Raw genomic sequence first — 24,033 nt, 5'->3', positions numbered from 1 at the left:
AAAAGCAGCATGTTTTATTCTAAAAGTTTCTGCTTTCTGTTATCCTTGCTCTAATACAAGCAAATAAGTATACATGAAGTAAAACTGTTTACATTAAATCTGTACAAATACATGGCAATTTTAAGCAGTATTTAATCATCACACCTAGTGCAAATATACACATACAGTTGCACACATGGACGATACAAGTGCAATTTGTAAACACTGTGCGTGCAAAATTCCACGATGGGGCAGGTGCATCATGTTTAACGACCTGGGATGGTCAGTCTGCTTTCACACTGGCCAACTCCGGCCACTGGACTGTCGGCTGCGCCTGTCTGCCCGAGTAAAACCTCTGGATAAAACCGGGCAGAACTTCGTTTAATTTCTACATTAATTACATGCATTAGCAAGCTACTGAGGGCGAGCTGCCAACTCTAGAGCCACGGCGGCTCCGCGCACAAAGCCTGGGCCGGTCGGGCTCGCGGCGCGGGGCTCTCGCTGGGGTGCGGTGGCCTCTGCCGCGCTCGTCACATCGCTCCTCCAGCGTGAATACCCCTTTTCCAAGGGAAAACGGGAAGCGTGCCGCCGGGTGGGGAGCGCTGCCAGCCTCACGGTGCGGCAGGTCCCGCTCCGGCCCGCCTGGGACACGCGTGGCCGGGGCCGCGAAGGTCTCAGCGCGGCACCCATCGGAAGCGGTGCCCGCCGGCGGCGGTGCGGAGAGTGAAGGCGTTTCCCTGCGGGAAGGCCAGGGTGCGGATGGCTCCCGCCTCTCCCAGCTGTGCTCGCAGGCTGCCGCCCCCCTCCACGTCCCCGCTGCCCGGGCGCGGGGCGGCGTGGCCGGTGCGCAGCCCGCGGAACGCGCCGTGCAGACACGGGGCCGGGCGCGGGCGCTTGGCCGTGGGGCTGCCCCCGGGGCTGCCCCCCGAGCTCTTCCCTGGGCTGCCCCCCAGGCTCCGCAGGGCGGCGCGGCACTTCTCCGACACCGCCCGCAGCATCGCGTCCACGCCCTCCGCATCCGCCCGCCGGGTGCCGGTCGGAGCAGCGACGGCGGGAGAACGTGGAGGACGAAGAGGAGAAGGAGGAAGGGTCGCCTCGTCGGCGCTTTGCGGGAACATCAGCGTCTGTTGGGAGGAAGGAGCGCGGCTCCCAGGAGCTGCGCCGCACAGCCCTGCCCCTCACCGCCCCTTCCCGTCCAGCGCCACACTGTCCTCCACTGCTCCATCCCACACCGCATGGCCCCATCCCACACCTCACTGCCCTGCCCCGAACTGTACCACGCTGTCCCCCACTACCTCGCTTCATCCCGCACTGCTTTACCCGACACCGCACCAATCCCCATTGCCCTGCCTCATCCCGTCCCACACCATCGCACATCGCCACACACCACCCTGTCCTGCATCACACAGCCCCACACTGCACCACCCCAACCTCTACTCTGGACTTCCGGAGGGCAGATTTCAGCCTATTCAGAAGATTAGTTCAGAGCGTACCCTGGGAAACAGCCCTTGAAAACAAAGGGGTCCAGGAGGGATGGACATGCTTCAAGAAGCAAGTCTTGAACACACAGGAGCAGGCTGTCCCAGTGTGCCAAAAGGCGAGCTGACAGGAAGGATGACCAGTCTGGCTGAACAGGGAGATTTTGAAGGAAATTAGGGGGGAAAAGAGAGCCTACTGATTATGGAAAAAGGGCTGGCTACTGAGGAAGAGTTTAGGAATATAGTTAGGTCAAGTAGAAAGAAAATTAGAGGGATGAAGGCACAATTTGAACTCAATCTAGCCACTTCTGTGAAGGATAAAAAAAAGTCCTTCTACAGATACATCAACAGCAAAAGGAGGGGCAAGGAAAACCTCCATTCTTTATTGGACATGGGCAGGAATATAGTTATCAAAGATGAGGAAAAGGCTGAGGTATTTAACACCTTCTTTACCTCAGTTTTCAACAGTAAGACAGGTTGTCCTGAGGACAGCTGGCTTCTGGAGCTTGTAGAAAGAGAAAAGAATCTGAACAGCCCTCCTGTAATCCAGGAGGAAACAGTTAGCAACCTGCTGAGCCACTTGGATCCTCACAGGTCTATGGGACCAGATGGGATCCATTCTAGGGTGATGAGGGAGCTGGTAGAAGAGCTCGCCAAGCCGCTCTCCATCATCTACCAACAGTCCTGGCTCACTGGGGAGGTTCCAGATGATTGGAAGCTGGCAAATGTCACGCCCATCCACAAAAAGGGCTGCATGGAGGACCCGGGAAATTACAGGCCTCTCAGCCTGACCTCAGTGCCTGGCAGGGTTATGGAGCAGATCATCCTCAGTGCAATCACACAGCACCTACAGGATGGACAAGGGATCAGACCCAGCCAGCACGGGTTTAGGAAGGGCAGGTCCTTTCTGACCAACCTGATCTCCTTTTAGGAGCAGGTGACCCGCCTGGTGGATGAGGGGAAGGCTGTGGATGTGGTCTGTCTGGACTTCAGCAAAGCCTTTGACACCGTCTCCCACAGCATGCTCCTGGAAAAGCTGGCAGCCCATGGCTTGGAGAGGGGCACTCTGTGCTGGGTTAAGAACTGGCTGGAGGGCCGGGCCCAGAGAGTGGTGGTGAACGGGGCTGCATCCAGTTGGCAGCCGGTCACTAGTGGTGTCCCCCTGGGATCAGTGTTGGGCCCAGTTCCCTTTAATATCTTCATCGTAGATTTAGATGAGGGGATCAAGTGTACCATTAGCAAATTTGCAGATGACACCAAGTTGGGGGGAGTGTTGATCAGCTGGAAGGCAGAAGGGCTCTGCAGAGGGACCTGGACAGGCTGGAGAGTTGGGCTGATTCCAATGGGATGAGGTTCAACAAGGCCAAGTGCTGGGTCCTGCACTTTGGCCACAACAACCCCATGCAGAGCTACAGGCTGGGCACAGAGTGGCTGGAGAGCAGCCAGATAGAGAGGGACCTGGGAGTTTGGATTGACAGGAAGCTGAACATGAGCCAGCAGTGTGCCCAGGTGGCCAAGAAGGCCAATGGCATCCTGGCCTGGATCAGGAACAGTGTGGCCAGCAGGACCAGGGAAGTGATTCTTGCCCTGTACTCAGTGCTGGTGAGGCCACACCTGGAGTGCTGTGTCCAATTCTGGGCCCCTCAGTTCAGGAAGGGTATTGAGGTGCTGGAGCAGGTCCAGAGAAGAGCAACAAGGCTGGTGAAGGGACTGGAGCACAGGTCCTGTGAGGAGACGCTGAGGGAGCTGGGGTTGTTCAGCCTGGAGAAGAGGAGGCTCAGGGGAGACCTCATCCCTCTCTAGAACTCCCTGAAAGGAGGTTGTAGCCAGGTGGGGGTTGGTCTCTTCTCCCAGGCAGCTATTAGTAAGACAAGAGGGCTTAAGGTCTGTCAGGGAAGGTTAGGTTGGATATTAGGAAGAAATTCTTTACAGAGAGGGTAATCAGGCACTGGAATGGGCTGCCCAGGGGAGTGGTGGATTCTCTGTCCCTGGAGGTTTTTAAGATGAGACTTGATGTGGCACTTAGTGCCATGGTCTAGTAACTGCGGTGGTGTTGGATCAAGGGTTGGACTTGATGATCTAAGAGGTCCCTTCCAACCCAGCTGATTCTATGATTCTATCCCATCCCACACCTCCTCCCATGCTGGCTCTCTCTCAGCCTGTGCTGCCTCACCCCACATCCTGTCCCCCACTGCACCCTGACACGGCACTGTCCCACAGGGACCACTGGGGCACCTAGACCAGATGAGAGGGTGGCACTCACGTCAAGGACAGAGGCCAGCTGCCTGGCCTGACTTGCCAGTTCCTTCAGCTGCACGTTCCTCTCCCGCAGTGTTGCCAGCTCCTCCTGCCTCTGTATGAGAGTCTCCTGCAGCTGTGAAGGACAAATGTGGATGGGGTGGTTGGGACAGCTCCACTGCCCAGGTGCCAGGGGTTGCTGCACACCAGGGCCATGCAGTTGCCTCAGCAGGATGCAATGGAGAGAAAAGCAGTGCAAGCCAGGGAGGGCTTGGGTATCCCTACCTGGCTGTTTGCCTCCATGGCATCTCCCAGTGCTTTCTGGTGCTGGTCTGCCTGGTCCCTCCAGCTCAGCTCAGGGGAAGGCAGGCACTGTGGGGGCACCTGTGCCGGCATGCTGCTCTCCAGCTGCAGGGTGCAGGGCCCAAAGGCCACCTCCTCACCAAGAGGGAAATTAAAGTCAGTGCAGTCCAGTGGTGGTGGCATTAAGGTGGGTGCATCTGGAGGGAACAGCCACAGTTATTAAGACGCAGAACACGTTCATGTCCTCAGTTCCCACCAACCCCAGCACACCATTCTTCTTCTAAACATCTCTCCGGTATGTCCTTGTCAGAGACTGAAACAGTTGATTCTAAGATCACTAAAAGACCTTTGCAAACTGAAGCAAAAGAAGCAGCTTCTCACCCAGCAAAGATCCAACCCCCCAACTCTGAATACTGCAAAAGTGATGCCATTGTCCAGCTATCCTGAGTGCAGATGCCTGCCTGAGGAAGAGAAGAGGCTAGGAAGAGGCAAGTCCTGAAAGGGGGGAAGGTACAAGGTGGTCTGACCTGAGCTGGAAATGCGTAACTCATAACATTTTCAAGTTTGGTGGGAAGCTTCCCCCAGCCCCAACGGATCGAGACCATCACTTCAACTAACAGATATGGAAGCTGCAACTACCAAGTTTCATTGCTGGATCCCATGGGCCATGACTATATATATATATATTTCCACCTTTATCCTTTCTTTTCCTTTCTCTTCCTTATGCATTTCCTTAAGTGTTATTCTTATGCTCTAAGGATTACTATATAGCTATAGATGATATTGCTGTAGATTCCTTAATATTGCTATGTTTTCATAATAGTGCTATATTGCTATGATTTAATATTGCTATGTTTTAATAGTGTCATATTGCTATGCTCTAATGTTGCTTTATTGCTATAGATGCTTTAATATTGCTGTATTGCTATAGAATGGTAACACCCCAAATGGCAACATACCTGTTTACCTTTTAAAACGAAATTGTTCCAAAATAAACCCTACACATATGCTGATTATTCAGTGGCATTTCACTCTAATCTACCCCAAGGGATTTATTAATAAGAACTTGGGCTACCCTCCCTTTTCTGAGGCGGGTCGCAACTGTCTTGAAATGCTTTTACTCTACTGTGACAGCTATGCCCCTACAGCTATTTGGATTTGTCTCGCATGGGAGAAAGCCCAATGACAGCCCAGATCCCTCCAAGGGGGTGAGCAGGAATGCACTGCCTTACAGACTGTGCCATGGTGGAACAAACATGCAGTGAGTCGGCACCCAAAATTCCAAAACGAAAGCAGAAAAAGAGGAGAGGGAATGTAGCGTGACTACAGATGTGCACACAAAGGTACATTTGGTTCAGGTAAAGAAAAATATCTACTTGCCAGGTACAAAATCATCCACAACATCTCTGAACTCCTGGAAATCAAACTCCGTCCCGTCCTGGAAGCAGGGACTCTAGGAGGGGTGAAGGAAATGATCCAGTCAGCAGGGCCCAGGGCTCAGACCTGCCCATGCCACCCACTGCTGCCCATACTGTTTCAGCAGCTGCCTGTGTTCAGCATTTTCCCTCAGTGCTGGCACCATCTCCTGCTTTGCCCTTGCCAATAACCCACCTAACACATGGAACAAGGTGCTGTCCTCCTCTGTGCCCATTCCACAGGTGGGAAACCTGAGGTCAGGGAAGCTGCCAGCACCCATTGGGTTGAAGGGGCCACCCCTCAAGGTGCCAGGTGAGGCCAAGCCTGCCTCAAACAGTGGGGTTTACCTGCTGCAGGGTCACTGGGCCAGCTGGGGTGGTGGGAAGGATGGGGGTACAGGCTGCCAAATCCTGCCAGTCGATGGTGCTGAGCACTGGGGACAGTCAGAGACAGAAGTAAGTAGTGCAGGCGCAGCCAGGGGGGCATGGCAGAGTGATGAGCGCATGCTGGGGGCCATCCTCGATGGGTACGGCTAGGGGATGCAGGGCTGGGGAACGTGCTGGGATGCACCAGGGGGGAATACAGCGGCGGTCATGGAGAGGGGACGTGGCAGGAAGGACACGGTGAAGGGCAAGGTGGAGGTGTCACTGACGGGGGCTGCAGGGCTAGGCAGCACGGTGAGGGGCACCAAGGTGGCGCGGTGGGAGGCACGGGGAGGGGTTCACGGCTGGGGCGTCAGGGCTGTCCGCCGCAGACTCACCGAGGGCGGGTGCGACGGGGACCGGCGGGGCAACGCTGCGGCGCTGACGGGGCGGGGGCGCTCGGGGACTCGGGGCAGCCGGGGGGGTCCACGCCGTCCCCCCTCCGAGCCGGGCCGGCTTCTTAGAGTGGCGGGCGGGCGGACACTGGACCCTGTTGGGGCATATGCTGCCGAAGGCTCGGCGGCGGCCGCCCTGCTCCATGCTGCCGCCGCGGCCCCGGACCCGACCTCGGCTCCAGCTCCAGCCCCGCCGGGTGCCCCGGGCCCGCCGGGCGCACTCCACCCCGCGTCCCGCTCGGCGCCGCCCCGCGGACAGGGGCGCGGGGGGCCGGGGCCATGCCGGGAGTGCCCGCCCGCCTTCCCTCCTCCGGGGCGCCGAAACCTCCCGCCGTCACCCTGGGCCGCGCCGGCGGCTCCCGCGCCCGCGGAGCCCTTCCCCGCGCCCGCGGAGCCGGGGCGGTCCGAGCGGGCCGCCCCGCAGGGAAACTCGAGCAGAGCTGCCGCCGGCCCCACCGCCCCGCCCGCCCACAGGCATCACGGTCCCCCGCCCACCCCTGCGGGTCCCTGTCGGGCAGCGTGTGGACGTCGGCTTGTGGACTGGACTGGCTTTTATAATGATATTTGTTAAATGTCGTTACAGGGGTAGAGACAGTCAGCGCTGAAAGCAGGGGTCGGGGGGGGGGGGGGGCGGAAAGGAACAGGAGAAAAAAGAAACCAGCCCGCGGCATCTTCAACGTACCGAGCAGCCCAGCAGGAGAGAGTACCCCCGCACCGGCAGAGGGTCCCCCTGGCTGAAATCATCTACGGGGCTAGCGGAGGATGACCTGCCCGTTATTCCGTTGTGGTGGGCTTGTCGGCATTTTCTGTAGCAGCAGAGTTTCTGTAGCAAGCAGACAGGTTTTGCTCCTTCTGCCTCAACACCTGACGGCAGGCGGCGCTTGGAGCACAACCCAGTGTGCGGGTCCCCCGTGCCCTGAAAGGGCTTTAGGTTTGTGTGTGCTCTTTTAACATCGCTTCTGTGCACAGATACAAATGAAGAAAATGAAGTATTTTACAACATTATGGCTGTGTTCTGCCCTTGAATGTTTCCTGTGCTACAGTGCCAACTTGGATAGAAGCACGCACCTGGGTTACAGCCCTGCTAGAAAACTAAAAACCAGCTGTTTTTTTTATTCCACACTTCGTTTTCCTACACTTATGTCAGTGCATCTACTTTTTTTTTTTCCTTGGGCCACGACCAAGCTAGCACGTGCCAGTTTGAAACGGGGAATGTCACTTTCGGGCATCATTATTTTGTGGGGTGGGGGCTGGAGTTAACTGCCGGGGAGAACTCGTTCTGTGCCAATGCGTTTCCTCTCCCAGCTGTTTGCACACTGCCAGCAAATAAACGAGTAGAGGTAACAAGTAGAAAAGAGTTTATTCAACATTCAGTGTGTCCTTTCACCATTATCTTCATGGATCATCCTCCAAATAAATAACACAGTACGTGAGATTCAGTATATTATTTACATGCTGGATTTAAAACCAACCGAAACCAACAGCACAGGGACAGTACAGCTGACACGATATATAACATCATTTGCAAAACGTCAGCTAATTTTCAAACTCAAGTGACACTAAGGCTTAGAGGATCAGACTCCGCACCGACTGTACGGAGCACAGACGGCAAAGCCAGAGCGGAGCCAGCGCCCAGCGCACAGTTACGAGGACTGGCGCGGCCGCCACTCGCCCTCAGCCGTCACGCCCCAGCCAGTGGCACTTCTGGGCCACCTCCGGGGGCAGGAGGAGCGGCAGGGACCGCCCGTTCAGAGACACTAGGAGCTGTAACTGGTCCATGCAGTCCCGCAGGGTCTCCTCCGGGTAGCCGCTGACTCGCAGGTCCAGAGGGCTGCGGTGTCGCAGCAGCCGGTCCGCCAGGCCCAGGCTGCCGGCGGCCAGCAGGGACGGCGCGTATTTGGTGAAGGCGTAGTCGGCCAGGCTGAGCTCCGCGACGCTCCCCGCCAGGCTCCGGGCGTCCGCCGCCTCCGCCGCGTCGGCCCCCCGCGCCTCTAGCCGCACCTGGCTGAAGTGCTCCAGGAAGAAGCTGACGGTAGGCGCCGCCAGGTCGAAGCCCAGGCGGTGCAAGACGATGCACTCCAAGTTGCGGAGCTGCTGGCGGGTAAAGGCGCCGCAGCAAAGGGCGAGGAGCTCCTTCACGCTGGGAGGGTGCACCTCCACCTGCGAGCGGGGACAGGGGTGGGGAGATCGCCGCCGGAGAGCAGCGCGGAGGAGCGGGCGCGGAGCCCAGCCCGGCTGGGGCTGAGCTCGGAGCCGCCGGAGCCGCCGGAGCCGCTCGAGCTGCAGAGACCCTGGCAGCGGGGCAGCCAGACCCCGGGGCCACCCTACCTGCTTGGAGGCGATGAGCAGCGCCGTTACCCCTAGGAGCTGGAAGCAGTCGGCGGCCACGGGGGTGGTGGCGAGGAAGCGGTCGAGGATGTTGACGGCCAGGCAGAGGGCCTCGAAGGAGAGCCCGAAGTGCCGGTGCACGGGGATGAGCCAGCTGACCAGCTTGCAGCGCGCTTCCGCCGTCACCTGCGGCACCGGCAGCGGGGTCAGGTGGGACAACCCGGGGCTCCTCCGCCCACTCCCCGCCTCCGGCCCCGCTGCCCCCACCTGCGGCTGCCGGGCTAGCGGCTCCTGCGGCTGGAAGCGGCTCTCCAGCCTCTTGTGGGAGCGGTACCAGCTCTCTCCATAGTCACGGAAAGCCTGCAGCTCCTGCGAGCTGTCCCCCACGGCCCCCGCCGCCGTCTCCGGGCGCCGCCGCCGTGGCGGGCGGCGCGGGCAGCGCCCGGGGGAGCCGCCCGGCCCCCGCCGCTCCGGGGTGCCGATGCCGCTACCGCACCGCCCGCTCGCCGCCGTCACCATGGGGCGGCCGTGCCAGCCCCGCTCCGGGCGCGGACGCGGCTATTTGAGCGGCGGGAGGTCACCGCCCGCCCCCCGGGCACCTCGCCCCGCCCTCTGCCGGGCACCGCAAGGACCGCCGCCTCCAAAACAAAATCCGAGTCACCCAAACACCTCTGTCTTCTCTGCCGTTTGCCATCGGGCCAGACGGCTGCGGTGGAGTCGCCGTTGGTCTGCGACCTCCCGACCACGGCCGCTCTCTCGGGCAGGGCACGGAGAGCAAACTGGGCAGCAGTGCCATAAAACCACGGCAGCTGAAGCTGCCATGGCTTCTATTTTGACACTACTAAATCAGGTTTCTCTACAGTTTTAACAGCTAGACTGCTCTGCATAAGTAACACTTTCATTTGAAATCAGTGGGAAACAGCACAAACACACCACGGGAGATACCTGGGAACGAAGGAGATCTCTGGGCCGTCTGGATCTTGATTACACTTCCATCTATGGACTATTTATGCAGTGGAGCATTATTGTAAATAGCTGAATGCAGGGAAATTAAAATACTCCTGCACTCCAACCACCTGTTTGCAGTCTGCTGTAAATGTGGAAAGACTTGCAGAAAGAAAAAGAAAACCTCTCCTAGGCCAAGCACTGGGAAAGATGTCATTGGGAAACAAGAGCTTCAAGCAACCCACACAACCCAGGAACAAAAGAGGGGAGTAGGGGGGTGTCATGGGTTGAGATTGGCCCTCCTGAGAGTCAGGGGCCCAGAGGTGATCGGGTGCCAGGGCAGTGTTCCCTGGAGGGCCAATCACCGCTCATCTTGTTCGCTGTTGCTGAAAAATCATATATACACAACCACCAGAAGCTGTTGGCAATTCTGTGTCTGCTGCTGTGTGTGGGTGGAGAAAGCCAGGGGGTGGCTGGGCTTCCTTCTTTCCCTCCTCCAGGGGGGGAAAGGGGAGCCCTGTGGCCCCCCAACTCTGCCTAGGCCAGAGTTGGGGGCAGCATTGGAGTAAGTGTGTTTGTTGTGAGGAGAGAGACTCACAACCTTTGAGGTAAATGGGAGAGAGAGAAGGCAGGCCTTGCAGCCAAGCCCTCTTCTTCCCTCCCCCCCCTTTTTGCAGTTAGGCTGTAGAGGGGGGATTTTCTTTCTCTCTCACCATGAGTGGAGGAGAGGCTCAGCATTGAAGCAGAGCCAAGTGGATGGGCTGATAACGAAAGCAGCTTGGTGCCAGGGAGAAGAAGCCCAGGCAAAATTGGAGATGGACTGGAGAAAGGCCTGGGGGATGTCTTTGCCATGATCTAAACGGACAGCCAAAAACTCGGAGGAGGAATCAACATTCCAGGGTGCGTACGTCGATAAGCTGACTGAACTACAGCAGCCTACAGAAACGAGGTATGAGACTGAGAGATCACACAGCAGAAATGACACAGAACCAAAGAGAAAGGACTCAAAGCTATCTTCTTGGACTTCGTGAGGAGAAAGGACTTCAGCAACCAACTGGAGGTTGGTGAGGGAGTGTTTCAGGTTCCCGAACACTCCCACGAGAGAGAGATTGCGTTACCTATCAGCCTTGGAAGGCTTTTCCTGGACTAAAGTTAAAAGGAGAAGCTTTGAAGGGACTAATAGAAGTGTAATATATATATATATATATAGTTGCTTTTAGCTTGTATAGTATTTATTTGTGTAAATAAAATGTATCTATGCTTCCCCTTCCCCTATAGAAGCCTCTGGCCTGAAAGTTTTCTCTTCAGTGTTGGGATGAAGTGTGGGAAGGGGTGGGGGAAGCCTGGAAATTGGATTTTGGATTTCTAATGTGGCTCAAACTGCCACAGGGGAATTCTGCAACTTCAATAGCAGGAGCAGAAACTCCTCTCCAACATGAAGACAGAGACCAGGAGGACATGCTGCCTTTAAAAAAAAAAACCTCCGAAGACGCCTGTTGAGACTATGGTGACAAAGATCCATACCTACTGACCACTCTTGTGTCTGACAAATGCTTTAAGAGAAACAACATAACAGTGTTAACAGAAGTCTTTATTAAATAAGTCAAGCAAAAGAGAAAGTTCATCCAGCCAAAAGAGCACAGGCCCAAAAGTTGCTCATGTATACTGCAGAAGTAGAAAGCCACCATAGTATTTGTTTGTTTGTTTTAAGATAACTGTGCTTATCTGTACACCACAGTGTGATTTCCTTAATCTGTTTTGCAGAAAACTGTTGCTCACTCAGAAGACCGTGGAATTTCCTATTTATTAAAAAATATCCCCTTATTTTAGTTCATCAGGGCATGCTAGAGGAACACAAAGAATAACTGAATTTCAACATTACTATCCATACATAGGAAAAAAAGCTCTCTGTTCATCACAGTTGAATAAGGGAGAACTCAAGGACAATTCACACTTTCCTAGGATTTAGCAATTTAAGACCAACAACTGATATGCAAAATTCAAATCCAAAAGGAAGAGGAGCTTGTTAGTTACTGAATTACTGAAATATTTTTTCTAGTTCATGTTTCCAAAGGACACAAATAAAAGATCTCAAGTGAAACAAAACGTACGAAATTATCAGAGTTGCAGATTTAGTTCATATCTTCAATGAATATAGTTTGCAGGTTTTTATTTCAATGTCTGGGAATACAGAAAGCAAAAATAAGGTCTTAAGATCAAAACTTAATTGTTTAAATGCTTCCCTGCCTAAATGTGCTAAAAAAAAAATCCAGAACCCAGTTTCTGTCTCATCTATGAAACCAAGACTACCACTAGTTTATCACAACGCATAAATGAATAACTTTTCCTTCAAAGTTCTTAATAAATTCCTATTACAACTTGCCTCTTCCTGAACTAAGTATAGGGTAACATCCACAAGCTGGTCCATTTTCAGCTTATGTTTCTCTCAGCACAGCAATACCAGTTGTGCTGTGATAACCTAACTGGATAGGCTCCATGTATTTTGCATTTTTATGCATTTTCCTCAGTGCCCTTTCTGGACACTATTAACTTCTGCTGTACAAAATCTTTATTTTTCAGATTAAACAAAAGTTGTCATCTACACTGTTCCTCTGTCTGTACGTACAGTTCCTACTTGACTGCAATTATTCAATTGCAAACCTTCCCCACCAATATATTCGTCATTCTTGAAAGCAGAATTGGTGATCTAAAATTGCGCTTCATAATTGCAAATAGCGTGGACAGGCGGAATGTAAGAGCATCTGGTTCATTAAGCTATCTGGTTAGGGATTTTTCAGTATCAAAGAAATAAGAAACAAAGGATCGCACAGACATACTATCACTGTGAGCAGGCTGTAAGAGAGAACAGTGAAGACCAGAAGGTTTCTGCCACTGAAAGTTTCCACCAGGAACTGCTCTGATAGAGCATTCAAACTTTGATCAATAAAGGGGGAAAAAAAACATGCTCATCATTTGAAGGGGGCTTGCAACACTGCGAAAACCTTAACATAGAGAAGGGGCAGCAAAACATATTGCAATTGCGGGGAGAGACAAGGATCAGGGTGAACAGGGAGGGACAACTGTGAGAAGAGGCACATCCTCTGTTTGGGATGGGCTGCTGGTTAGTACACTTGTCTAGCTGAGCACCTGTTCACAGCAGTCCATATTATCATCTTACAGAGCATTTTCCTAATGTAAATAAAACAGAAAAATTAAGACATCTATAAGATGTATTGGTTCAATACTGTAAATTCATATTTTAAAAAAACATTTACCACTTAGGAAACCCACATAAGAAACATTTGTCATCTGTTTGCACATCTCTAATGGAATTCTACTCAATTGAGATACAGTCTTTAGTCATCACTACATACTACATCACCAGTGATGGTATGATTAGCACATTAAGCTGAGAAGGAGAAATCATTCACAGCCATTTCTATATTGAAAAGAAACTGATTGCAGCTATCATTGGTATAGTCAGACAAATGGCACCAAATGTATTATAAATCCTAAACATATCCAATGTTCATCTTTAAAGTCATATAGAGAAAGGTTAATCCTATGCAAAATCCTATGCAAAATCATGCAATCTATCCCCATCATGGCTGGTAGCAACCACACTAAGCATTTAAATGTCAATTAATGTTGGAGTGCATATTTCCCCGCCATTACTGAAGCTCCGGTTTGTAACTGATTTCTGGTTTCAGTTACCATTCTCTGTTTTTATCAGTTCTTTGATGATGCGTAAGACCTTGTCATCTGGGAAAGAAAACACACACAGTGACTGAAAAGAGTGAGCTTAAATACTGATTCCTAAACCCCAAGAAAATCAGAAGTCTAGCTATCAGCAACTTAAAATCTTAAATGTTTTAGGCTAAGCCAGAATCTAAAGCAAAACAGGTGACTACAATTTGCCAAGCAAAAGGACAAACAGTTCCTCCACGGTACATATTTTAAAGTTTATAAAATTACTCAATTTACTGATGGTGGCTATTTCAGTACTTCACAAAAGAGACTGATAAAGTGATGGGTTACCTACAGATACATTAGTACAGGAACTCCCCAACTACTATATTATTCTGAACATGCGGTGTCTATCCCTTGACTTAGACAATTTGCATAACACTTAGAAATTATCCATGCCTAAGATTCTTCACACACAATCTTAATTCTGCGTTGAGATGCACACCTCACCATTACTACCACCACCCTGAATGTTGTTATCAGGAATATCTTTAAAACAGCAGTTGTGCAGATCTTTGTAAATCTGGCATGAGCCACACAATATATGCACAGTTAGTAATGACTTTCTGGATGTCTCTCAAGGTAATGGAATAACATTCAAGGTCACACCAACCCCACTGTGTGAGGATGCCATGTGCTAATGATTTCTCAGATTTGCCACAAGGTCCACTTAACAAACAATAATGTCAGCAATGTAGTAATAAAGTTACCTTCAAGTGACATTTTGGGATTTTCAAGCTTCTTCTTCAAAACAGACTCAATGAGAACTCTCAGCTGTTTGAAAATTACTGCTATCTTTACAGGAGCCTATAAGAACAAAACAGATAAACATTTGCATTATCAGACATTTTATACCAAAATACAGATAAAAAGATACTTTACATAGAAATAGAAATAGACATAGAAAACATGATGCATATGCATGATTTTAAGCATATGGGTAGCACACTTATTAAATGACAGGGCTTACATTATACATTATCTTTAAGCACTGGTTGGTTATAGCATCACAGCCTAAAGAACAGCAGCTTAGAAGAGTAACTCAGAATGTGTTCCCACATATTTCATGATCAACCAGAATACAGGGAAATTATTAATTTACTAATAAGATCCCCAATTAATTACTTACCAACCCAGTGTAAAAAAGTACAAATTAAATTTATACCTGAAATAATATAGCTACACATTTCCCTCTTGGGAAGTCTGTCAGGCCTTCCAAGAAAGCAGTCACAAACCTCTCCTAAATCTCACTAGGAATTTTGATACCTAAAAAGCTGAACCCTCTTCCAGGAATATTTCTTTTTTTCTCCTCCCTCTCTATTCCACTATTTGTTTTGTTTATATGCTGCCTTTGGTACAGTAAGTAGCTGTTATGGCAGAAGCACAAAATGCAACATATTCTGTTTAGCATGTCAACAGAAAAAATAGAAATTCTGAAACACATAATAAGATATGATTGGCTCAAACAAACAAACACTCAAGCAAACACTCAAATAGTGTAGCCACCCAGGGATCACAGAAAGAATCTCCAACAAACCCACAAGGGACTTGCTTTTTAAAATCCCCTATTCATGACAACTAGTGAATTCAATTAGATGGCTGCTTACTTGCATCAGCAGAGTGCAATAAATTAAAATGTCTTGTATCTTAAAGTTGTCTTTAAGAGTAACACATGGCCCACAGGAGCACAGAAAATTTTAACCAAGTAGCTGGGAGGGTAGCAACAATCAGTGCTTGCCACTAACAAAATTTACAGAGGATCTTTTCATGTCAATTGTTTTGTCTACAACTCAGTTTTCCCATTTCTAAATAAAACTTTTACACATGGAAAGGAAAAAACCTAATCAAGAAAACCAAACACCCCCACCCCAGGTAAGAAGGTATTTCACAATTTGGATTTTTTTCTTTCCCAAATAGTTTTGTCTGGGTATAGAGCAGTATATAAAGTAGTATATTAAAGGCAAACATGTAGTTACAAGATTATAAGACTGTAGGAAAGGGTAATATAAAACCAGCACACTCCTCTGCTTTCAGTACGACTCAATAAAAAAAGGTTAGTCTGCATTTATTTTCAATACCTTTTCTGAAAGGACAGTTTCTTCATTAAGAGAGAGGAAACTGGTTTGTTACAAGTCATGTATGACAAGCCTATTCTTCTGAGTGTGATTTACTAAGATTTCATGACATGTATACAAAATTTCCCATAATTTTTGTAAATTCTCCCCCCTTTTCTTTCCTCATCTCCATCTCACATATATAGCGGTCTGAATTAAACTGGTGCATCAACTGTGTAATACAAAAGCCCATGGAACCACAAAATGTAGTTTAGATATCACTCCAGTGCACCTGAAAATGGATCCAGCCATCAACTGTCAGGAGACGCTCCCGATGCTGGACTTCTATATCCCCACCAAAAAGCAGAATGGGAAAGGGGGATATTAAAGTAGTCTCTCTCAAATACACTTTAGCGTACCTCACCTGCATATAAACAAACACACGCATTAAAAACAGAAACAAAAAATCCAAACCATGTAACATCTAATAACACCAGATTTAATTGCTACTTTTGAAAGAAAAAAATACACTTTTTTTCCTTTTCAAGATCCAACCAACTCAAGTTATTGCACACAAACAATCAATGGTTATTTGTCCACTGCAGACCACATAAAATAACTCACCTCTAAGCAAGTGACAGGCTTATACACTACCAGGAAACTAGCTAAAGCCATAGTTATCTTGTTAAAGTTCAAATGGAAAGGTAACGTTACCCTACTGATGTTCATAGAAAGAACATCAAAAGTAGTAAAACTACTGAAATAAAAGGCAGGTAAAGCTCTTATGTTATACATTACTCTTGAGAGTAACTGTTTTTTCAGTCTATCTATATTCATATATGCACTTGCATAAATGTGGTAAATACACAGACACACTGACACACACACATAGTTAACTACTATGGGGCTCAGCATGCACTGCTTCTGGCTTTGGAGCCTCTCACAGATAAATCAGAAAGGGAGAGGAATGAGTTGCAGTGGAAAGAAAGGAAACAAAAAGAGTGCACTTTCATACAGAAGTGCAGGCTTTGTTTGTTCCACTGTTCAATAGAGTAACTTACCTACCTTAATTGCTGTCTTGTCCCTACACTATAAGGTTCTTGAGGACAAGAAATACTTTCAGCTCTCAAAAAAATACTATCACTTCATGTGCATTAAAAAGTCTAGTATTTCCTGCTTCTCTACAGCAAATTTGGGCATTAAGCAACTGCTGACAAAATTTTGCTGTACTGGAAGTGTAACTAAATATAAACACTTGAATTCAGCAAACAGCAGACAAGGAGGAAGAAAGTGACAGAAAAAAAATGAAATTAACTTAGGGAGTTCAGCAGTCAATTACATAATTGGCTATTTCATTTTATTACTGGAGTATGTGAGTTCAGTACCAAGTGTCAAAATCTTAGAGTCTGCTTTGAACAGTAAAAGAGAAAAGACATTTTGAAGTTTACTACTACACATGATATTTAAATCAACAGGACTGTATTCAAAAAGGTCAGTGATACTATCAAGTTAAATGATACACAGCAAGTTCTTTCCGTTTCTAATTACCAGTTTCACTATGAACAAATTTGTTGATGATCTTCAGCCTTATTTTCTTTTTCTCCAGCACTGCGTTGATTGATTTTTATGGACTTTAGGATCATTAGATAATAAAAGACTCTTTAAGTTAAAGAAAACATTCAGTCATTAAATAACATACACTAGTGTACAGTATATTAGAGGCATAACTCTACACAAGGTATCAGCTACATTCACTTATGTTCAACTTACCTTCTCCTGGTAAAGCAGCCATCCATATGTCTGTAAGTCACGGTTTACAGAGGAGGGATGCACTTGCGCTTTACCCTGAGCAGTTTCTACAGTACAAGCCAGTTTCTCTGTAATATCTACAGACTTCATATATAGTATTTTTCCTACATTGTCATACAGCCCAGCAGTCAACACAGCTTTAAGAAGAGCTATTTCACTGAGAGAAAGGGATCGTGTGACTCCATTTGCGTCCCATCCACATTGTGTTGTAGGTGCTGTGAACCCTGCTGCTCTGACCACCCTTATGAGTTCCTGCTTCACATCCTGAAATTAATAAGGTATTAGTAAAATTTTCAATTTAAAAAGTTATATACTCCAACAGCAGGTAACAACACTTTGTCTGAATTATTCATGCTCTTCAGGGGAAAATCTCTTACTAGAAAAACCACTTGTATTTTCTGCAGCTACATGGGAATACTGGCTATTTTTATGAGAAAAACATTATCTATAACATAATCCTGTATCTGGAATATAGGATCAGATATATGGAACTATATATGCTGCAAATACTAAATCTCATACCTCTTTTCAGTTAAAATGAAAAGATACATTTGCATCAAAGATCCACTTCTGCTTAGAAGTGCTCAGTGACCCAAACTTAAATACAGAAGATCAATTAAAACGTTTTCTCACCAAAAATAAAAGTCCATTTACATAAGTTTGTGGTTCATCTTTCAAATTAAGTGTTAACAGACCTATTGTTTGATTGAAAAAATAACACAATATGAATACTTTAATTCATAAAGTTTTGATTCCTTGGTGAAAGTAAGGCCTAGTTTCTCCAATGGTAGTGACTGCAAAACCGTATACCGAAGTGTCCACATCAAAACTCAAATACAGACACAGCTACCTCAATTGAGGGTGTGCATTTCTTCAGTACCTAGCATTCCACTTGCTTTTATCTTGTCTAAATAATAACTGTAATAACCTCTTTAAAAGGGAATGACATTTCAGAGGGAAATTTTAACAAATAACTTACAAGTGCAAAGCATAATTATTCAGTTTACCTCCAGAGTTAACAGTGAAGTCCTATTCAGGAAATTTTTTCTGCAGTAAGTCATTTCAGCACGATATCCCCCTTCCTGTCGAGCCCTTTTCCACCTAAGGAAAAAATCCTGTCTTATTACAGCAAGAAGAATCCCATCAAGAGTATAACAATAGAAACAGTAGTAAGTTAAAAAGGAATGATGTTTTTTGGTCAGCATTCTCCACTCTAAAATAAGTTGCATTCATGAAGATGAATGCTGTTGGTCTAAGGGCACTCAAGAGAACATGCCTGTAATATAGATTGGACAAGATACTAACAAAAATACAAGGTGATTTTCACTCAAAAAACACACATTCCTTGACAGCTGAAACAAAATTCAGGTGTCATTTTTGAGACTTAGTGACAATACCCTAAAGAGAAAAAAAAAATGTATGTCATTTTATACTTTTGTACTTTACCAAATACAAGATATTCTGGTTAGAATACCACAAACAGCAAGCAAAACACTTTACACACTAGGAAAAACTGACACAGTAAACCCCTGTATGTGTGTCAGCAGTGTTAAAATGAGTTAAAGAATAAAATACTAAGCAAGCTATCCTTTTGTGTTACAGTATTTGACAATCTATTGTTATTCTGAAGAGAAATACCTGAAGTGAAGGGAGTTCAAGAGGAGATATTAAGGATTCTTTACATAATGGCATTGCTTAAGTGTTATCTACAAGTCACTATAAGCACAGAATTATCATTTACCCCAGATAAGCGTTGTAGATTGTTATATGGTCTGAAACTGCCATAGCTAGAGATGATTTTGCAAGATCTGCTTCATCTTTTCGACCAATTGGTGTAGTAAATGGGGATTTTTCTGTCATAACAGCAGCCAGAGTTGCCTGCAATTAGTAAAGTACACATTACTTAACAGTATTTTATTACAACCTTACAGGCTTATAATACAAATGGCTTTAAATTTTTACTGTTAGCAGAGAATTATAGATCTGTTTAGGTCAGAAGGGACCTTAAAGATTATCTAATTCCAAGCCCCTGACACAGGCAGGGACACCTTCTACTACACCAGGTTGCTCAAAGTCCCACCCAACCTGGCCTTGAACATGTCTAGGGATGGGACATCCACACCTTCTCTGGGCAACCTGTCCCAGTGCCTTCACCACCTTCACAGTAAAGGATTCCTAGTATCTAACCTAAACCTACCCTCTTTCAGTTTAAAGCCATTCTCTCTTGTTCTGTCACTACACGCCCTTGTAAAAAGTCCCTCGTTAACACTCTTCAGGTACTGAAAGGCTTAGGTCATCCCAAAGCCTTCTCTTCTCCAGGTTTAACAACCCCAAATTCCTTAGCCTTTCCTCACAGGAGAGGTGCTCTATCTCTCTGATCATCATCATGGCCTCCTCTGGTCTTGCTCCAGCAGCTCCACGTCCTTTGTATTTTGCGGACCTCAGAGCTCCAGGTGGGGTCTCACGAGGGCAGAGGGCAGAGTAGACGGGCAGAATCACCTCCCTCAACCTGCTGGCCACCAGCCCAGGATACATCTGGCTTTCTGGGCTGCAAGTGCCAATTGCTGGGTCATGTCCAGCCTCTCATTCACCAGCACCCCCAAGTCCTTCTCAGTAGTGCTGCTCTCAATATCTTCATCCCCCAGATTGGACTGATACTGGTTGTTGCCCCAAACCAGGTACAGCGCCTTGAACTTGGCTTTATTGAACCTCATGAGCTTCGCATGCGCTTCTCCAGCTTGTCCAGGTTCCTCTGCATGGCATCCCATCCTTCAGGTGTGTCAATCACACCACTCACTTTGGGGTCATCAGCAAATTTGCTGAGGGTGCACTTGATCCCTTTGTCTACATTAATCAAGATATTAAATAATGCTGGTCCCACTACGAATATCCATCGATATTCATAGTGGTCACTGATATCCATTGGGACTCAGCTGTTGACCGCTACCCTCTGGACGTGACCAGTTTCTTATCCATCTAAACTCCACCCATCAAATCCATCTCTGTACAATTTAAAGAGAAGGATGTTGTGAGGGACTGTGTCAAAGGTTTCACAGAAGGCCAGGACATCTGTGGCCCTTCCTTTGCCAACTGATATAGTCACTCCATCATAGAAGGGCACTACATTGGTCAGGCAGAACTTGCCTTTGGTGAAGCTGTGCTGGCTGTCTCGAATCACCTCCCTGTCCTCCATGTCCCTTAGTATATACCTAGGAAGATCTGTTCCATGAGGTGAGGTTGATGGGTCAGTAGTTCTCAGGGTCCTACTTTCCACTCTTTTTTAAAAAAGGTGAGTAAAATGTCCCTAGTGACTTTCTCCAGTCACCAGGAACTTCACCTGACAGCCTATAAACTTTCTGAACATCATGGCAAGTGGTTTGGCAACTACACCAGCCAATTCCCTCACGACTCTGTAATCCACCTCATCAGCTTCCTTACAGTTACATAGATTCAGGTTCCTCAGGTGGTCAGGAACCTGAACCTCTGTAACAGTGGGAGGGACTTTGCTGCCCCAGTCCCCATCTTGCATTCTACCCACTCAAGAAGTGCGGCAAGAGAGGCTGTCATTGAAAACCAAGGCAAAAATGCTATTGAGTCCCCCAGCCTTCTCCTCATCCATTGTTACCAGCTGGTCAGCCTTGTTCACCAGGAGGGAACACTTTCTTTGACCTTCTTTTTCTGGCCAGCATACCTCTATAAGCACTTCTTGTTCTTCTTTGTGTCCCTTCCAAGTTCAGCTCCAGCTTTGCCTTGGTCTTCCTCACTGCATTCCTACACAAACAGACTGCATCCCTACAGTCTTCTCAGAATACCTGTTCTTGCTTCCACTGCCTGTGCATTTGCCTGTTGCCCTTAAGTTTGACCAGCAGGTCTCAACTCATCCATGCCCATCTATTGTCTTCCTTGCCCTATTTCTTGAGCCTGAGGATCACTAGCTCTTGCACTCTATGCACAATATGTAATATTTAATGATAGTTTATCTTCTACTAAATTTCAAGGAAAACTTAGCACTATAAAAATTTCCTACACAGAATTCAGTACTTGCTATATTAAAGCCACTGCTTACATAATGCCTTACATACATGGATAAAAAAATATTAAATCTCAAAACTCACACAAAATGTTCTGCCAAATGACAGAGCAGTACCCGATACAATGAAGACCAAATCAATCAATTGCTTTACATTATACCACATTAACAGGAAATATTGAGAATTTTAACTTCCACTTTCTAGCAACTAACATACCCATGTTTCCTACTAATTTGCAATGAATTAAATGGATTAAGTGAAAATGCAAACTATGCTACAGTCTTTATAAAATAAATTACCACGTCAATTATTTTCAGTAACTTTACATCAGCATGTTCTTGGCCCACAAACTGTGGGGTAATCCAGACTGCCTAACCCATAAGTAAGAGGACTTTTTCTATAAGAATTAGACTCCCTGGGATCACCACAGAACTGAAGACCAAGCCTGACTATACCTTGTGAACAGTACTTAGGAGTTTAAAATAATAGAATCATTTTAGGTTGAAGAAGACCTTTAAAATAATTAAGTCCAACCATAAAAAATACTCAGATTATTCCCCTCCATGATACTTGGCTGCCCTCACCCTAAAATAAACATTTTAATTTCTTGCATCATCTTTTCAAGATATCACATTGAAAAAAATCAGGTTAATTACAAAGAGTTAACAATTTCTACACTTTTTAAAATTTAGATAAAATTTATTTTTACTCACCACAGGATCCAAGCAGCCAAATATAGCACCAAATATAAGCATTTTGCCAATCTTTACATTAACAGGAAGGGCTGCAAGGTGCTGGCCCAATGGAGTCAGCTTGGGCTCGTTTAACTGACAAGCCCCAATCTTCCTCAGTAGATTCATTGCATTACCAATTACTTGCTGCTGTGGTGGGTCTAATGCTCTGGAAAGAAAATCCTCAGGAGAGCCAAGATTGCATTTCTGTGGAGTAAAAGGGTATGTATTTCAATATAAAAACTTATAATAAAAAACTTTTCTAGTAGCTAAAAAAAAAAAAACAACTGGAAAGCTGTTCCTGCAATCAAAAGCTCACACTCTCTCCCTTCTAAACAAGCCTATTGTTTCCTGGATAGCTGACGTGCCCCACATCAGGTTTACAAAACTTGTTTGGAAAGACTTCATACGGCACGACCACTGTTCAGAGAAGTGTGTTATCGGTGATCACTGATGAGCAGGACACTCAAACCTGATGGGATACAGTTCAATCTAGCACTAATTCACCAGGTTGCCAGTTTTCCCATGCATATCTTACTCACTTAAGACATGGAGAGAGGTAATGGAATTGCCCCCTAAAGCAGAAATGCTATTTAACTAAGTTTGAATTCTGACTCTCAGACAAGCTGGAATTGTATAGCACACTATTCTCACTGAATAGCATGCTCTGGATTTTCCAGCACTCAAGTGCTGAGTTACCCCCTGACCTTGTGGGAGAAGCCCCACTGAGTAATTACACTGGATTAGGTCTGTTTTAGCAGACCTTTTTAGCTAATAAGGTCAGCGATTCCAAAACAGACAGCAGTATGAAGGTACAAAGGCATGGACAGTATTTTTAGCTAGCAAGGTGCCTTGGGCTTCTGTGGACACGTGTGGTAGTTTCAGTCTAGGCCTTCCTTGGTGACCAGTTTGTAACCAAGGAAGTAGCCAGATTACCCGGTATTCTCTACGATTTTTACATAAGCCAGGGCTATAAAGAAGAAATAAGGACAAGGCTTTGCTCTCTTCCCTGCCAGTGGCTCTGGAGGTGCGGGTTGCCTGCTGTCGGGTCTGCCGTGTTGGGGAGTGAGGCCTGGTGAGGCCTTGTCGACCTTGGGAGGTGGAGGTTGCCAGCGGTTGTTCCAGCGTGATTTTCTGTTGTCCCAAGGAGAGCAGTAGGATATACTTTTGCTATGCTAATTCTTTAGTTGCTAGATCTTGGGTTATTGATTGTGTATATTTTATTTTGGTTTTGTTCCCTTTTCCTCCCCCCTTCTCTTTCCCTTGGAGTTGTGCATGGTATTTCAACTGTATATAGTTGTATATAACGTAAATACATTTATTTTCATATAGGTTTGGCTAGTTTGGATTTTTCATGTTTTTTTTTTCCTTAGCTCTGTGCTGGAGGTATTTTGGTGTTGGGTCTGGGACTTGGTGGGGAGCCAAGTAAAACTTAGACAACATGTTTTGGTAGTAGGGATGACTGTGGGAAGCTGCTAGAAGCTTCCTCCATGTCCAGTGAAGCCAATGCTAGCTGGTTCCAGGACAGACCCACCACGCCAAACCCATCAGAGACAGGGGTAACACCTCTGGGATAAGTTACTGCATAGAAGCAAACTGCAGCCAGAGAAGGGAGGAGGTGCTTCAGCATGCTGCAGCATACAGCCCATGGGGAAGACCATGGTGAGGAAGACTGTTCCCCTGCAGCCTGTGGAGGTCCATGGTGGAGCCCATGCCTGAGCAGATGGGTGCCTGAAGGAGGCTGTGACACCATGGGAAGCCCACACTGGAGCAGCCTCCTGGCAGGACCTGTGGCTTCCCAGAGAGAGGAGCCCACCCTAGAGCAGGTTTGCTGGCCGGATGTATGACCCTGTGGGGGACCTTCATTGGAGCACTTAATGAAAAACTGTAACCTGTGGGAAAGATTCACATTGTAGAAGTTCATTGCGGACTCTCTGCTGTGGGAGGGACCCCAAGCTTAAGCAGGGGAAGGAATCCTCCCTCTGAGGAGGAAGCCGCAGCAGAAGTAATCTGTGATGAAATGTCGGTAATCCCTCTTCCCTGTCCCTCTGCTCTGTTGGAGGGTAGGGAATTGGAAATAAAGTTAAGGCCAGGAAGGTGGAAAACATTTATAAGATTTAGGTTTTACTTCTCATTATCTTACTCTGACTTGATTGA

General features: G+C 47.4%; 3 protein-coding genes across 7 annotated transcripts in view; all 3 read right to left on the bottom strand.

Annotated features, from left to right (window-relative positions):
* Positions 1–653: 653 nt before the first annotated feature.
* Positions 654–6,376, bottom strand: MCIDAS (multiciliate differentiation and DNA synthesis associated cell cycle protein). The gene is made up of 6 exons (XM_051804453.1): positions 6,175–6,376; positions 5,762–5,847; positions 5,379–5,451; positions 3,981–4,195; positions 3,721–3,831; positions 654–1,103 (listed from the first exon to the last, which is right to left on the bottom strand). Exons 1-6 carry the CDS (start codon positions 6,374–6,376, stop codon positions 654–656), a joined length of 1,137 nt encoding a protein of 378 aa, XP_051660413.1.
* A 1,225-nt stretch (positions 6,377–7,601) lies between these two features.
* On the bottom strand, positions 7,602–9,300 carry CCNO (cyclin O). 3 transcript variants are annotated; one of them, XM_051804693.1, is made up of 3 exons: positions 8,827–9,300; positions 8,560–8,745; positions 7,602–8,391 (listed from the first exon to the last, which is right to left on the bottom strand). In XM_051804693.1, the coding sequence occupies exons 1-3, from the start codon at positions 9,076–9,078 to the stop codon at positions 7,906–7,908; spliced, it is 924 nt and encodes a 307-aa protein (XP_051660653.1). In that variant the 5' UTR covers positions 9,079–9,300; the 3' UTR covers positions 7,602–7,905. The 3 variants fall into 3 exon arrangements, with proteins under 3 accessions (XP_051660653.1, XP_051660652.1, XP_051660651.1); XM_051804692.1 differs by having other exon boundaries at positions 8,560–9,300; XM_051804691.1 differs by having other exon boundaries at positions 7,602–8,745.
* Positions 9,301–11,074: 1,774 nt separating this feature from the next.
* Positions 11,075–24,033, bottom strand: part of DHX29 (DExH-box helicase 29) — a 30,143-nt gene continuing 17,184 nt past the window's right edge. For all 3 annotated transcript variants that reach the window (XM_051804675.1, XM_051804672.1, XM_051804673.1), the window contains 7 exons: positions 21,859–22,083; positions 18,856–18,992; positions 18,122–18,215; positions 17,076–17,378; positions 15,598–15,729; positions 13,962–14,058; positions 11,075–13,266 (listed from right to left, as the gene is read on the bottom strand). In XM_051804675.1, the coding sequence (XP_051660635.1) occupies positions 13,211–13,266; positions 13,962–14,058; positions 15,598–15,729; positions 17,076–17,378; positions 18,122–18,215; positions 18,856–18,992; positions 21,859–22,083 (1,044 nt within the window). In that variant the 3' untranslated portion in view covers positions 11,075–13,210. The remainder of the gene's footprint in view (positions 13,267–13,961; positions 14,059–15,597; positions 15,730–17,075; positions 17,379–18,121; positions 18,216–18,855; positions 18,993–21,858; positions 22,084–24,033) is intronic.

This window comes from Manacus candei, unplaced genomic scaffold (genome assembly GCF_025592945.1).
Source record: "Manacus candei isolate 608988 ecotype Guabito, Panama unplaced genomic scaffold, ASM2559294v1 h1tg000061l, whole genome shotgun sequence".
In the NCBI taxonomy this organism is placed as follows: Eukaryota; Metazoa; Chordata; class Aves; order Passeriformes; family Pipridae; genus Manacus; species Manacus candei.
Note: the sequence above shows the minus strand (reverse complement) of the source record. Positions and strands in the feature narration are given on the sequence as shown.